This window comes from Macrotis lagotis, chromosome 1 (genome assembly GCF_037893015.1).
Source record: "Macrotis lagotis isolate mMagLag1 chromosome 1, bilby.v1.9.chrom.fasta, whole genome shotgun sequence".
NCBI lineage: Eukaryota > Metazoa > Chordata > Mammalia > Peramelemorphia > Peramelidae > Macrotis > Macrotis lagotis.
The window spans coordinates 728,453,443-728,470,418 of record NC_133658.1 but is presented as its reverse complement, the minus strand read 5'-3'; the positions used below and the strand labels follow the sequence as shown (position 1 = coordinate 728,470,418).

Genomic DNA, 16,976 nt, shown 5'->3' with positions numbered 1-16,976 from the left:
CCATGCTAAACATAGATCCATAGTGATCATATTCATAGCATTTTGATGAATACAAATTATATGAATTATATTGTATTATATGTATATGTATTATATAAATCAGAGTCCAAACATAGGTGGCAAGAGGAAGGGAATAAAAGTAGGCTTTAGGGACTGTCAGTCTTGGGAAATGTCTTTGTTTGTTCCAATTATTATCTAGTGAAGTATTCCTGACAGAGTACATTGACCAACCATGTAGCAGGTATATCATTGACAACTAACAGTACAGGTCTCTGCACCAAAGTGACAACACCACATAAGATGGTATCACTCTTTTCTGACCTGGTAGTAAAAAACCCCAAAGCTCTATGCATTGACTTGGGTTTTTTAAAGCTAGCCACCATATAGTTCATTTATTATTACAGATGATAATAAATAATAACATTTATGTATTTATGTAGCACTTTGCAAATCATTATTATCCCAATTTTACAGATATGGCCAGTTGCAGTAAGAAAGCTTAGGTGACTTTTTCAGGGTTAGTGAGTGTCTAAAGTGATATTTGAACTCAGATCTTCCTGACTCCAAGTCTACCCCTCTATTCACTGTGCCACATTGCTGCCTCGCAGAGCGTTATAAAACAAGTGTGTATATGTATGTATATAAATGGAGGAGAAGAAGAAGGAGGAGGAGGAGGAGGAGGAGGAGGAGGAGGAGGAGGAGGAGAGAGGGAGAGAGAGAGAGAGAGAGAGAGAGAGAGAGAGAGAGAGAAGAGAGAAGAGAGGGGAGGAGAAAGATAGAGGAAGGAAGAACAGAAAGAGATAGAAAGGAGAAAGAGAAAGAAAGAAAAAGAAAGAGAAGAAAGTAAGAAGAGAGGAGAGAAATGGGTAGAAAGAGGAGAAAGAGAAAGAAAAAGAAGAAAGAGGGGCGGCTAGGTGGCATAGTGGATAAAGCACCGGCCTTGGAGTCAGGAGTACCTGGGTTCAAATCTGGTCTCAGACACTTAGTAATTGCCTAGCTGTGTGGCCTTGGGCAAGCTACTTAACCCCATTTGCCTTGCAAAAAAAAAAAAAAAACCTAAAAAGAAAAAGAAAAAGAAGAAAGGAGAGAAGAGAGTAGAGAAAGGGATAGAAAGAGGAGAAAGAAAGAAACAAAAAGAGAGAAGGGAGAGGAGAGAATGGGATAGAAAGAAAGAAAGAAAAAGAGAGAGAGAAGGGAGAAAAAAGAGATGAGGGAGGAGAGAATCTTTTGGTGTGACCAACATGGTTGAAAATGGCAGTCATAGAAGGCAGAGATTCAGATACTGCATTAGTGAAACTTCCAAACCTTCAAGAAATGGTTCCTATATTCTCTTTACAGTGGGAATTGAGTCTTGGGAGAGAATGTTTTCCTACCCTTTGCTAAGGAATGAGCCATTAATCCCTGAACTATTTATGTTGAGAATTATCTACTATTTCTTTACTAATTATTTTATTCCCAATTAATTGCACATTACTTGTCTGGTCTTCTCACCTTGTACAAATTTAGAGGTCCCCAGATGAGCTGAGATGATCAATCAATAATTTATTAAGTGGGGGCAGTTGGTGGTACAGTGGATAGAGCACTGGCCCTGGAGTCAGGAGGATCTGAGTTCAAATCCAGCCCCAGATACTTAATAATTGCCTAGTTGTGTGACTAGGGCAAGTCACTCTTACTTAAGCCCATTGCCTTAAATAAATACATAAAAAACTAAAGAAAATAATTTATTAAGTGTCTGCTATATGTTAATGAACTGTGCTCTAAGCTCTGGATGGGGTTTTAAGTTGAAGGAGGAACATTTTTGCACTGTACATTTAGCCCAGAAATCTGCATTAATCCAGAATTAAATGACACATAGGTTAAGCTAATATTCACCCATCAGTTCTAATTCTATCTTCTAGAACAAGCAGAAAAATCTAATATCATAAGTGATAACCCTTCATGTCAGCACAAAATTTTCTTCTTTTCAGAGTCTCTATTTCTAGTTCCTTTGACCAGCCCTCACATGGTTTAGTTTATAGTTCTTGTATTAACATACTTGGTTAGCTAATTCTTGTCCTTTGTTATTGAAGAAAACCATGTCTTATTCATCCTTCTTTAGAGGCACTCTGCATAACTTGTCATTGTTTTCCTTAAAATGTAGTGCTCAGAATATAGTCTGATCAAGACAGAAAACAGAGAAATGATCACATTTTGTATTCTGGACCCTGAATTTCTATGAATAGCAGAGAATTCTCTGAATTCTCCTGTCACTCTTTACCATATCATACTGCTGACTCGTATTAAGTTTGTAATTTCCCCAAATTTCTAGATCCTCTTCACACAAATTAGGATCTCTATGAACTTAGGAATCAGATAATCCTTTTGTAGATGAGAAAACTGATATTCAGAGACTTAAATGACATCCCCAAGTCACACAGATAGCAAATAACAGACTTGAGATGTGAAATGAACTATTCTGACTCTAAACACAGTTGTCTTTCTACTATGTTATTCTATCTTGCATGTTTTTCTTATACTGTACCTGTGCAGGAAAAATTTCAAACCCAAGTGTAGGATTTTTCACTTATCTTTATTAATTTAATCATATTTGTTCATTTCTCCAGCCTGTTGCAGTCCTTCAATGACATATATTAGCTATCCCTCTCAGTTTTACTTCATCTGCAGATCTCATAATTATAACATCTATGCTTCTATCCAACACACTGAGAAAACATGGAACAGAAGTAGGTCAAGACTAGACCCTACACGGTTGTGGGAAATCTGGGACAATCAACCTTTCTGGAGAGAAATTTGGAATTACGCCCAAAGGGCAACAAAAATGTGCATACTTTTTGATCCAGCAATACCACTACTGGGTCTATACCCTAAAGAGGTGATGAAAAAGGTTAAAAACATCACTTGTACCAAAATATTCATAGCAGCCCTGTTTGTGGTGGCAAAGAATTGGAAATTAAGTAAATGTCCTTCAATTGGGGAATGGCTTAGCAAACTGTGTTATATGTATGTCATATTGTTCTATTAGAAACCATGAGGGATGGGAATTCAGGGAAACCTGGAGGGATTTGCATGAACTGATGCTGAGTGAGATGAGCAGAACCAGAAAAACACTGTATACTGTAACAGCAACATGGGGGCGATGATCAACCTTGATGGACTCGCTCAACAATCAGGGACAATTTGGGGCTGTCTGCAATGGAGAATACCATCTGTATCCAGAGAAACAACTGTGGAGTTTGAACAAAGACCAAGGACTATGTCCTTAAATTTAGAAAAAAAAAACTGATATCTTATTGTCTGATCTTGCTATCTCTTATACTTTATGTTTCTTCCTTAAGGATATGATTTCTCTTTCATCACATTCAGTTTGCATCAGTGTATATATACCATGGAAACAATGTAAAGACTGGCAAGTTGCCTTCTGTGGGAGGTGGCGGGGGGGAAGTAAGATTAGGGGAAAATTGTAAAACAAAATATATGAAATCTTTAATAAAATAAATACTAGACTATTAACTAGAAACTTCCCTGTTGCTTCAATTGTTCTACCAATTTCAATTCTACCTTACTGTATTCTTATCCAACCTAACTCTCCCCATCTTTTCCACAAGAACATCATCATCCATCTACCAGTTAAGTAATTGGGAAGGAAAAAAAAAGAGGAAATGAAATTGGACTGACATGACTTGTTCTTGATGTATCTGTGGTGGTTTGTTCTGACAGCCACTTCCCTTTCAAAGTACATACAGGCCATTTCTTTTAAGTACTTGTTCTAGAATTTGGCAAGAATTGATAATTCAATTTTAGTTCCCATTGTTTGAAGGAGATTTTTTTTTTTTGAAAATCAGCTCTACATTATCGTTTCCTTATCTATCAAATGACTTCTCAGGTCCCTTCCAACTCTAGGCTCCCTGCTGCTATGATCTGTTGATCTCAGCCCTTTGCCATCTCTCTTATTCTGCATGCTTTTTTGAAGATCACTGACAAGGCAGTCATATCTCCCAGATCTTTTAGTATCCTTCAGGGTTGTTAATCTGGGCCTGATCACTTGAAGTCATTGGGGGCAGTTAGATGTTCTCATTCTATTTCCTCACATTTCAATCATCCTTAGCCATATTTTTTTCTTTATCTTTCTCAGTTTGATATTTGTTTTTCTTAGCAGAGAAAACAGAAACAAAATAGGAGTTGAATGGTGAAAATATGAATATGGTTCATGGGATGTATGGGATATTTAGGGAGGACTTAACATCTCTGGTGTGAAGACTTGTCAAGCTCGTTTTTTTTAGATTTTTTTTTTTTGCAAGGCAAATGGGGTTAAGTGGCTTGCCCAAGGCCACACAGCTAGGTAATTATTAAGTGTCTGAGACTGGATTTGAACCCAGGGTACTCCTGACTCCAGGGACAGTGCTTTATCCACTGCGCCACCTAGCCACCCCTTGTCAAGCCCTTTTCAAGGCTGCTCATCCCACTTTGGTGTCCACCTGTCATCCAACTCTCACCTGTGGCTCTGAGAAACTGTAGCATGTACAGTGCCACACCCTGATGAACCAGGCTGAGGTTAAATGACAAGTCTCAAACTCAGGGAGATGTCTAATTCCTGTTTTTTAAAGGAATGAGCAGATGAGAATAATTTTTTTTCCAATAACCATGAAGGCAGCTAAAGCAGGTGCTGTGGAGCACTTTAGAGTTTGGTCAGACATCAAAGATGCCAATGTCATTCACTGCATCCTAGGCCAGATTGTAAAACTGGAAGAGGCCTCAGTGATCATTTTGTTCAACCTTCTCATTTTACAGATGTTTAAACTGAGACATAATCTTATGTGGCAATGATTACAGACAACAGAGGTCAAAAGAAACTACTCAACTCCTATTTTGAACTTTTTAAATTCACTTTTAAAATTTCGAGTTCCAAATTCTCTCTCTCCTGCCTGCCCCTCCCCCAATCACAAGAAAACAAGCAATATACCAATTACACATACACACATATGTAAAGTCATGTAAAACACTGATGTTTTTCATTCTTTGTTTTCAAAGAGGACTAATGAGATCACTGGGTGATGTCTTGACTTGTATGAGAATTGGATTTAAGTAAGGCAGAGAGTTGCACTAAGTTATCAGCCTCACTCTTTTTCTTCTAGGGTCATCAAAATCCAGTGACAGGACAAAAATTAAAATGATTGGAGATGGTCCAGGATGCAGTGACTTATCCTTAGCCCCAGGAGTAGTAAATCTGAGAGACAGACAGTTGATCTCAAGCCAGTGATCCTTCTGTTTTATCCTTGAATATCTCCTCTCTTATAGCATGTTGTAAAAAGACTTTCTTCGCTTTCATCATAAGTATCAGACTGACAAGAGCTCTTTTCTTCATAATCTTATTCTTATAGGTCTGTGGTAGTCTTTTTATTCATTTTTAGCCATCCTTTCTTGCTTCCATCTTCTGTCCATGTGTTTTAAAAAATCTTAACCAATGAATTCCTTGTTCAAACACATTCATCTTCTTCATTGAAATGATTTGATTCTATAGAGTTTCTGGTCTGCCTTTTGTTAACTTCCCTTGTAAAATTTTAGACCACAGGTTCCTATCTGACCTCTTGATAAATCCTTTAAAAATATTCTCTTCTCTTCTAGACTGTAGCCTACTACAGTCATATACAGAATATTCCAAGTGTTAGCCTTCTAACCTATTAGAACATCTAAAGCATGACTGCTTACTTTTATCTGACAAACTTCTTGTGGCAGAGATGGAATTTTCAGACTGAAGTTAAAAAAAATGAATATCTAAGATACTATAACAGTGACTAAATGACTAGAAAACCCAATAAAAATATTTTATGAACTTCTAAGAAGGATTAGAAGATCAAAAGGAGGGAAGGGGGGAGAGGACATTTATTAAGCTCCTACCACCTATAGGAATTGTGCTAAATACTTAAGTGCTATTGTTTCATATAATCCTTACAATGACCCTGTGAGTTAGGTAGTAGAGTTCATTATTACCCTTATTTTACAGTTGAAGAAACTGAGGCAGACAGAGGTCATATGACTTGTCTAGAGTCACATAACTAATATCTGAAGTGAGAATTGACTGAGATCTTCTTAACTAGGGGCCTGGTACTCTATTCACATCCAGCTGGTAAGTGCAAAAGACTCCATTTCCCAAGAATCCTTAGAGGAAACTACTATTAAGAAATAAAAACATCCCTTGAAAATTGTAGAAACTTAGATAATTATGATTAACCAACGTAGTTGAATGAACTGTTTCTCAGGATAAGTAATAGACATCCAGAGGGAGCATAGGAAATCACAAGGTATACAAAACTTTACTCATGAACTACTAAAAATCATTTAGCTGAAAATCCTCTGCCTAATCATAAACTTTAGGAAAATCACTTTGGCAACTGTGTAGAGAATGGACAGGAGTAAAGAGAAAACTTAAAATGGGGAAACTAACCAAACCCCACTTAAATAGTAGAGACAAGAGATGATGAGCATCTGTATTTTGATGGTAGCTGTGTTAATAGAGAGAAGTAGACACATACAAGGGAGGATTTGAGGGGAAAGATAAACTCAGTTTTAGACAAGTTGTTTGAGATGCCTATAGGATATTCAGAGAGAAAAGTCCAAAAGTCAGTTGACTGGAGGTCAGGAAAAAGATTAGGCCTGGGCAAATAGACCTGAGAATTATCTGTATGGAGATGATAAATGGATCAGTGGAAGATGAGGTCATCAGGCAAGATAATATAGAAGGAAAAGAGAATCCTGTTTAGAACTTTGGGAGATACCAACAGTCACTGAGCATAACTTGGATAAAGAACCAACAAAAGAGATTGAGAAGTGTTCAAAGAGTTAAGAGGAGAGCTAGAAGAGACCAGTTTAGAAAAAAAATCTAGAGATGAGAACTTGTCCAGAAGAAAGTGATCAAGAGTTTTCAAAACTGTAGGATAATCAAAAAGAATGAAGATTAAGAAGAGGCCATTAGCTTTGTCGATCTCTGGTGACTTTGTAGAGAGCAATTTAAGTCAAAAGATAAGAATGGGAGACAGACTGAAAAAGGTTTAGAAACCAGTCAAAACAAATGAAGGTACCAATTTTAGATAATTTTCTCAATGGGTTTAGACAAGAAGGGGATAGAGAGATAGAGGACAATAGGATGTAGGATCAAGTCAAGGTTTTGTAGGGATGCAAAAGACACAGGATGTGTTTATAGGCAGCAGGACTGGAGTCAGTAGTTTGAGAAAGATTGAAGATTAGAAAAAGAGTAGTGAGGATAGAGTGAACAATCTGCTAAAGAAGATGAATTGGGATCTAGGGTGACTGTAGAGGGATTTGCTTCTTTGTGCGAGACAAGGAGTGAAGGAGATAATTGCAGAAGTTATCTGGGAGATAATGTAAGATGAGGAGGAAGGAAAAAGAGGGAGCTGTAGGTGAAGGTGAAAGCAAAATGGACGTATTTTTGCTCATTCTGCTCTCTGTTATCATCATACTATCTCAAACATTTGATTTATCTTCTTTATTCTTCTCTTTCCTCAAAACATAATTTAAAACCCATATTATGCTTTGAATTTTTTGGAGACAATTCACTATTGATGTTAGTCTTTTAAAAACACTATTCTTAGTTTCATTCTATGTGGTTTTGCAGTTGTCTTTGACTGTGTGATCACCTTTTGTCTGAGCTAATCAGAAAGTTTCCTGTTGATTCACATTGGTCTCTTTAGACACATCCCTCTCCAGAGACTCAGAGACTCTAAAATATTTGAATTAGAGAGGACTTTTGTGATGCTCTAATTCCACTCTCATTTTGCAGTTGGAAATCAAAATAAAGTTAAAATTCATGCAGTGCTTCAAGACTGACAAAACTCTTCCCTCACATCTCTGTAGCTCATAGTACAAGAATTATTATTCCTATTTTACAAATTAGGAAACAGACCTAGGAGGGGGAAGAATTTTTTCTCATTTCACATGTCTAAAAAAGTAGTAGAGGTGGGGATTCAAATCAAGGTCTTCTGTTTTCAGGTTTAGTGTTCTTTCCATCATAAACACCAGGGTTGTCCAAAATGCAGCCCAGGCAGCATGCTGTTGTAGTGCGATTGTATGTGACCTGAGTGTGGGTTTACCAAATACTTTAATAAATGAAGCCTAGCTACTGCACAGCTCTCATTAAAATGGCAAATCAAAATATATTGTCTATTGTTTCAATAAAAACTTTTAAAAGTAAGGTTGGACAATCCTGAACACCATCTTTCAACATTTGCTTGAATATTTCTTGGTGATATTTTAAAGAGGGTCCTGCTTAAAGGAGGTTTGGACTAAATGACCTTTGAGGTTCTTTATTTCTTGGTGGCATTTTAAAGAGGGTCCTATTAAAGGAATGGATTGAACTAAATGACCATTAAGGTTCTTTATATGTTTGTGATTTTATCTTTTTTTTTAACCATTTTGAATTTTTAACAATTGTGTTGTCAGGGGGTGGCTAGGTGGCATAGTGGATAAAGCACCGGTCCTGGAGTCAGGAGTACCTGGGTTCAAATCTGGTCTCAGACACTTAATAATTACCTAGCTGTGTGGCCTTGGGCAAACCACTTAACCCCGTTTTCCTTGCAAAAAAACCCCTAAAAAAACCAGTTGTGTTGTCAGAATATAATTTTTTAGATGTTCTCTTAAGAGTTGTAACAGACCTTTCATCCCAGGTGATTACACTTGAAATGTGGACAGCACTTGCAACCCTTCAGCTACATAGAAACAGTGAACTTTGTATCTAGTTGGCAAGAATAATTAGTTAAAATAGGATGCTTGCAGATGGTATTTCTTTTCATCCTCTCGGTGGCTACACCCCACCCCCTTCCCAAATAAGTTCTTCCTGCCCTGACTTATCCTCCTCTTTGGAAATGGCTAACAACAACCTCTCAGAGTCTCTGCTACCATAACCTTTGACCCACAGCTTAAGTGAATTAAAGGTATGTCATTTGCCACTCATCCCAGATGAAAAGATTATTAGATTTGGTTCCATTACCCTCACATGCCCTTACCCAATCTTAGTTTTGACTTTGGGTGGGAAATTCTAAGTACTGAAATTCTGACTGTATGAGTTATACTGACCTTTTTTTGGTTCTGGGCTATACTTCCATCCACTGGCAAGTCCTTTGATCTTGACTGGTATACTCCCACTAGTATGCATTGCTATTATCTCTTCTCCCAATTTGGATTCCTCCCATCCAGATCTCCTGCAGAAAGGTTTATAGGTCCTATCCTTAAGATAGGAAAATACTCTTTTTCATATAAAAGAGTGATTGGTAATAGACTACAGACCCCCGGGGTGGGGGGGGGAGAGGGGCTTTGCCTGGAGTCTTATATTGTGTCTGTTCCAACCTGTATTCCTACTGATAACTCTACTGCTTTGTGTGTACTGAAGCAGCCCCCTTTACCCCTGCAGTCTTACTTGAGTGAAGGTGATATGGTAGGAGCTACAAGATACAACAGAGTTAACCCTTTTGTGAGACCCATCTTGGTGACTGGTGAATTATGGAAAGAGAATGTAGGATTTCAGAAATTGCCCCCTTTTGAATCCTAAACTCAGATCTTATCCTCCCATAGGATTCTTCGCACACAAGGTAGAGCATGAAAGCCGGAGCCAAAATGTCAGGAGCTTCCAGAGAACTGGGACCTTTGCCTTTGAGCGTGTCTACACTGCCAAGTGAGTCCCCCAACTTCATACTTTTTTTTAAAAAGAAAGATTTTATTTATTTTGATTTTTACAATTTCCCCCCATTCTTGTTTCCCTCCCCCCACCCCCACAGAAGGCAGTCTGTCATTCTTTACATTGTTTCCGTGGTATAAATTGATCTAAGTTAAATGTAATGAGAGAGAAATCACATCTTCAAGGAAGAAAAATAAAGTGTGAGATAGCTGAATTACATAATAAGATAATGGTTTTTTCCCCCTAAATTGAAGGTAATAAATAGTCTTTGGTCTTTGTTCAAACTCCACAGTTGTTTCTCTGGATACAGATGGTATTCTCCATTGCAGACAGCCTCAAATTGTCCCTGATGGCACTGGGAATGAGCAAGTCCATCAAGGTTGATGATCACCCCCATGTTGCGGTTAGGTTGTACAATGATTTTCTGGTTCTGCTCATCTCGCTCAGCATCAGTTCATGCAAATCCTTCCAGGCTTCCCTGAATTCCCATCCCTCCTGGTTTCTAACAGAACAATAGTGTTCTGTGACCTACATATACCACAGTTTGCTAAGTCATTCCCCAATTGAAGGACATTTACTCGATTTCCAATTTGTACAAGTGATGTTTTTACACTTTATCATAATCTCTTTGAGATATAGACCCAGTATTCACACAACTTCTTAAAAGAGAAGGGAAGCTAGCCAGATGGACATGAAATATGCCTTAACTGTTTATATGTGTAGATTAAGTATATCTGCTCAGGAGTGTGGGCAATTTTCATGATATTAGTACAATTAGATGGAGTGTCCATGGGGTAATTCTTTCAGAAGGTGGGGCTTTGGAGTCCTGACTCTTTCCCAAAATTGTTATGAAAGGGTGGGGCTAGGGAAGAGGTGGAGCCAGACACCAGTGTACTCCCTGTACCGGAAAATTGTGGCTTAGCCCACTAGTCAGGGCAGTCACCCAACTTCCTGTGAGGTTAGTCCAGTGCTGCTGTCATGGAAACGGGCCCTTACTCATCACTAAAGTCACCAAAAAAACTGTTACAAAGTGTTGTACCAACCTCCTTCTTACACACCCATTCCTTTCCACCCATGGGGAAGCTGAGAGGGGATTTGAATTACATTGATGTCCCTAACATTTATATAACCTTGGGAAGGAATTCTTATGACTTTCTCCTCCCTTTTTTCATTTTATGTAAAAGAGACTGTTGGAAAACATGATTTGAGCAGTGTAGGAGATAGGTGAAACTGGGGAAGTAAATTCAAATGGATGTTATTCAAATTAAACATTTTTCTTTTGTGCTGAATTTAAATAAAGGTTTCAAGGCAGCTACCCATTTGCCTGCATCTGCAAGGTCTACTGGCAAAGTATCCTTTTTCCACCCTATAGTCCAACCTCTTCTCACTTTCCCCTATTTCCCACTCCCACCCCATCCACACAAGACAGATGTTAATTGAACTAACTAGCTGGCCTTCACTTGTTCTAGAAAGCCATAATTTTGATGAATCTGAAGATAAGGCAATAGGGGAAAACCAGGGCCATCTTAGAAAACCATAATGGGAGTCTCAAGAATAATATACATATAAATGAAGAGAGAGAGATCATTGTTTGTATGTTGTTTTCCCATTGTCTTTCCCACTAGAATGTGAACTTTTTGAGAACAGTGAACTAACTAGCTTTTGCCTTTCTTTGACTCTCTAGCACTTATCATAGGTGCTTCATAAATGCTCATTGTTCTGACTTGCACGTAAATCATTTTTAGTATTATAATGTCACCTATTTATGGTCATAACATGTATTTTTATTGACTCAAACTTGAATTTTTTTTGGAAATTATGGCATTTCAGGATGCTTAGCAATATGGCATCATCAGGAAAACATTGGCTTTTTAAAAAAAATGGACTTTTGTGACAGGTAATTGCTTGACCATTGAAAGTACTCTATAGTTTTTCAAATGCAATGCTGCCAGCTCTTTTCTACCTGTTAAATCCTGGGTCCAATTTATTATTCATTTAATATCCATGATCCATGCTCATACATGACATATATGTATACTGTTGGACTGACTCAATGGGGTTTCATGTCCAATGGTATGTTATAGGTTATAGGGCAATAAGCCTTCTTTAGGTTGGTTTTTTCCATGTGACTTGTTAGGCTGATTCCTTTTAAGGGGTCATGGAAAGGAGAACTCTTGAAAATAAGAGACCCTTATATAAAATTCCATAAAGAGGGCAGAGTCAAATAGATGTCAAAAACAGTTAGCCACTGCTATTATCTAATGGCATTTATTATCTTTTATTCTAAATAAGCCAAAACCTATAATTTAAACCTTGATTTATGCACTTCTACATTTGCCTAATTTCATAGGTTAGAGAGTGTATCAAACCATTCTAAAAGATACAGGAAAATAAGAGGAGGAAATAGCAAACAGAATTAGGATATTTCTCTATGAAAGAAATCTCAGTGTTACATGTATAGCACCAAAAGAATAGAATGAAAGTAACGAATACAAGAATCCATTTAACAATTCACATTTAATCATAAGAAAGAATAGTTGGATCTAGCAGAAATAATGGTTCAAAAACTTTCCTTGGATGAGAATTCCAAATAATCATAGGTTTGTCAGTGGCAAAGAGAACCTCATGTATTGTGAATTAGTCTAGGGAAAGGCAGAGAGAGACACCCTGATGTGACAGTGAATCAGACTGATTCAGTGACCAGGAACCACTTGAATTCAACATAGCAACAATAACATCGAAATGTAGGACATGTCCAGTACAAAGAATACCAGCTTTGTAGAGAGATTTGATTTTAAATCTCTGTTCATTTAACTCCTTTGGCCCAGTTTTTCCATCTGTAAAATGGAGGGAGATGGATCAGATAATCTCTGTGGTCATTTCCTGCTGTAAGTTTATGATCCTGTGGCAAAGGCCTCAAGGTCAGGGCTTCCATGGAGACATTGGGAGATGTGAGAGCCTTGTTCATTTCCTCCTATATTTGATGATAGAAAGTAGAAGTTATCAAGCCTCAGCCTGAGGACGAGAAGCCAGGATATGAAGTCAGCACATCCAATTCAATAGGCAAGGTGGTAGGTGCTATTATTCTCCTGATTATATATATATATAAATGAAAATAGTTTATATATATATAAAATTATAGGGATATATTTCTATTTACATGTAATATACTGTTAAATGTACATATGGATCTCATTTGTAAGGAAATTGAAATAGAGAGGTAGAGTGATCTGTCTAGGGATGGAATTTGAGTTCACCTAATTCAAACTCTTCATTTTATAGAAAAGGAAACTTAGAGCAAGTCAAGTCAATAAGACACTAATGGAAAAGATGACACTAGACTCCGCTTCCAGAGCTATACCATAATACTTTCATGTTTGATGAGTATTCGTTTCTTTGTTGAAGTATTTGTTTCTTTGTTGTTAACAAGTATTGGGATTTCTTTAAGGGGCACTCTATCAACTGCCTAGTAGATTGTAAACTTCTTGTGGGCAGAGACCATGCTGTTTTTTAAAGTTTATCATTATATTCTTAGTGTCTCCCATAGCTCCTTGCTTATAGCACTTAATAAATTGTTGTTGAATTTTATTTAATTGAAAATGAAAATAGCCTAAGGACTTCCTGATCTCTGGGTTATTTTTCTGTCAATCTTGTCCTGTTTAGTCACCAGAGGACTGTCTTTATCTGGACTATATAACAAATGTCCACAGTTAGTGCAAAAAAGTAGGATATTCTTCACCTGATCTAAGCAATGGCTAAAGAGAAATCTCTGTCAAGGGCCTAACAAACTTATTCGACACTTAAATAAATCTTTTTGCTTTTGCTTTTGTTTTTAACCATATTAAGATAGGAGAAATAAAATGTCGAATCAATGTCCACCTGGCTTCAGGTTGCCTCAAAGTTGCCTCAGACTCATGTTGGTTTTGCAATCTTGGAAACATTATGTTTTAGTAGTCTAGGCAGCCTACAAAGACTGTGACTTGACCGTTTCCCCTTTTTTACAGATGAATAAACTGATATCCAAAGAGGGGAAAGTAAATTGTCCCCAAATCATACAGATAATTAGTGACAGAATGTGAATAAGGACTTTTTTTGACTCATTGGACTCCTTTTACTCTTCCATCTTGCCTTCTTCCACTACAATCCATTATACTTTTTTAATAGTGCTAATTGTTTTTTTCTTTTTTTAAATTTATTTTTATTAAAGATATTATTTGAGTTTTACAATTTCCCCCCAATCTTGCTTCCCCCCCACAGAAAGCACTCTGTCAGTCTTTACTTTGTTTCCATGTTGTACCTTGATCCAAATTGGGTGTGATGAGAGAGAAATCATATCCTTAAAGAGAAGAGAAGTCTAAGAGGTAACAAGATCAGACAATAAGATATCTGGTTTTTTCCCTAAATTAAGGGGAATAGTCCTTGCACTTTGTTCACACTCCACAGCTCCTTATCTGGATACAGATGGCACTCTCCTTTGCAGACAGCCCAAAATTGTTCCTGATTGTTGCACTGATGGAATGAGCAAGTCCTTCAAGGTTGAACATCACTCCCATGTTGCTGTTAGGGCGTACAGTGTTTTTCTGGTTCTGCTCATCTCACTCAGCATCAGTTCATGCAAATCCCTCCAGGTTTCCCTGAAATCCCATCCCTCCTGGTTTCTAATAGAACAATAGTGTTCCATGACATACATATACCATAGGTTGCTAAGCCATTCCCCAATTGAAGGACATTTACTGGATTTCCAATTCTTTGCCACCACAAACAGGGCTGCTATAAATATTTTTGTACAAGTAATGTTTTTACCCTTTTCCCTCATCTCTTCAGGGTATAGACCCAGTAGTGGTATTGCTGGGTATGCACATTTTTGTTGCTGTTTTGGCATAGTTCCAAATAGCTCTCCAGAAGGCTTGGATGAGTTCACAGCTCCACCAACAGTGTAATAGTGTCCCAGATTTCCCACATCCCTTCCAACAATGATCATTATCCTTCCTGGTCATACTGGCCAATCTGAGAGGTGTGAGGTGGTACCTCAGAGAAGCTTTAATTTGCATTTCTCTAATAATTAATAATTTAGAGCATTTTATCATATGGCTATGGATTACTTTGATCTCCTCATCTGTAAATTGCCTTTGCATATCCTTTGACCATTTGTCAATTGGGGAATGAATAGTGCTAATTGTTAAGAAGTTTTTCCTTATGCCAAATCAAAAAAAAATCTGTCTTCTTGCAATTTCAGCACCTGACTCCTAAACATGTCCTCTGGGGCAAAGCAAAATCAATTTGATCACTCCTCCATATGAGATACAGCTTCTTTTGTGCCAAAGTTCTCTCTTCTCAGGTGAAATGTTTTCAGTTCCTTCAACCCTTTCTCATACATTGTTTCAAGACTTCTTACCATCCTTGTACAAGGCCTGAATACTTTCCATTTTAGCAATATCTATCCCAAACCATGATACTCAGAACTAAATAAAATACTCCAGATATCATCTGAGCAGGAAAGGAAATAGAAGACCATCATCAATCATTCTAGATAATGTTAGCTCTTTTAGCTGCAAAGTCACAGTGTAACCATATCAAACTTGCAGGCCACTAAGGCCCACAAATCTTTTTCAGTTGACCATTTATCTAGATTCATTTCCACTATCATGTACTTGTAAAGTAGCAGGGTCCAGGTTTGAACTACTCTGACACCAAATTCTGTGTTCTTTCCATATTGCAAGGTTGAATTTTTCCTATGCTTGATACTCTCTTCCATCTCAAATCCACAGACCTTGGTTTAAAAGACTGGATCCAGGGTTAGTCTTCCCCTGCCATGCCCCTCTTGTTTGCATAGTTCTCCTTTCAGTTTTAATGAGTTTCCTGGCACAGCCACCACTTGGAAAGGGGCCAGAGGAGTCCATCAGGAAACCCTGCATCAGATAGGTTTCATCAAAGGAGCAGAATAAATGAGTTTTTTACATGTGTTCATTTTATATCCCTGCCTGTTTCCAATTTGGTGGCTGTCTGCCATCTCTTATAGGATAGATGTAGGGGGAATTATGAGCATGAACCTGTTTTTCATTGTTTGTGCTGTGAGATGGTAATTGTTCATTTGGAGGTGAAAAATCAAGTTTTGATAATTTTTCAAGTGAATATTTTCCTTCTCTTTCTTTTCTAGCCAAAACTGCATAGATGCCTATCCCACATTTCTTGTTATGCTTTGGAGTGCTGGGCTACTTTGTAGCCAAGGTAATGGATTTACTTCTTTTTGGTTATTTGGTTATTCCCTATGTGTTTAGACCTGAGGTTTCCCCTACACCCTTACCTCAGACCCTTTGCCAGCCCTTCAGCTTAGATGTTTGAAAGAACTCCAGTGCCTGAGAACACTTTGAGGACTCAAGGCCTTTTCTCCTGGAGAAGGGAGAGAGCTGTGAGAATGCTGGGGAAGACAGACAGACAGAGAGAGAGAGAGAGAGAGAGAGAGAGAGAGAGAGAGAGAGAGAGAGAGAGAGAGAGAGAGAGAGAGAGAGAGAGACAGAGAGAGACAGAGAGAGACAGTCCAACCAAGATGGTTTAAGGCTAAATGTGATTCAGAAACCAGAAGCAGAGTTAGCTCAGATAAATGATAGCACCTGAGGGATAGATTCTGGGGTTGCTCTCACTCATTCTTCTGTTAATAAGTTTCCATCTGTTTCCCTTCTCTGTACATAGGTGCTCCAGCGATAGGGTGGTTGTCTTACAACATATCAGCCTTTCTCCAGATTATCACAGCTCCTGGTTTTGATTCCAGTAATCCAGAGGAATAGAGTGACTCTATAATGAGTTGATTTAAAATTAAATGAGAACTATATCCATTGCTTTTGGATTCCTTTTCAAGATTACAGTATCTCATAAGCTTCTTAATGACCAAAACCATGTCTGGCTGAGGCTTGACTTGGCTATCTGGTCAAGTGATGGCTGTATGTACCTGCCCCCTAGTGGTACTCAAATTAAAAACCTAAAGGATTGTTCAAGTTGATGTTTAATGAATTAATTCTTATCCAGCTTTCTGGAGGTTGCTGGTAGACTGTTTTCTCCTTTCTTACACTGTTAGATCACAGAACAAAAGATGACAAGGCTTAAAACTAGGAATTCTGACCTCTTATTTTTTAAGTTATGCCACTAGTAGCTTAAGGCAAGTGGTTCTAAATCAAACAATGCCCTTGAGAGAGAGGAAGACACCCCTTCAACATTACAGATAGAATCATCGAAGAGAGCTTGTGGGAAGGCATGATCTGCATTTGCCCAAGATTGGAAGGCATGAATGGGTTGG

At 37.9% G+C, this 16,976-nt stretch overlaps 1 protein-coding gene across 2 annotated transcripts in view; it reads left to right on the top strand.

Annotated features, from left to right (window-relative positions):
• ALOX5AP (arachidonate 5-lipoxygenase activating protein) overlaps positions 1 to 16,976 on the top strand; it is a 42,468-nt gene that overhangs the window by 7,980 nt on the left and 17,512 nt on the right. For both annotated transcript variants that reach the window (XM_074216108.1, XM_074216109.1), the window contains exons 2-3: positions 9,583 to 9,682; positions 15,843 to 15,913. In XM_074216108.1, coding sequence (XP_074072209.1) covers positions 9,583 to 9,682; positions 15,843 to 15,913 — 171 coding nt within the window. The remainder of the gene's footprint in view (positions 1 to 9,582; positions 9,683 to 15,842; positions 15,914 to 16,976) is intronic.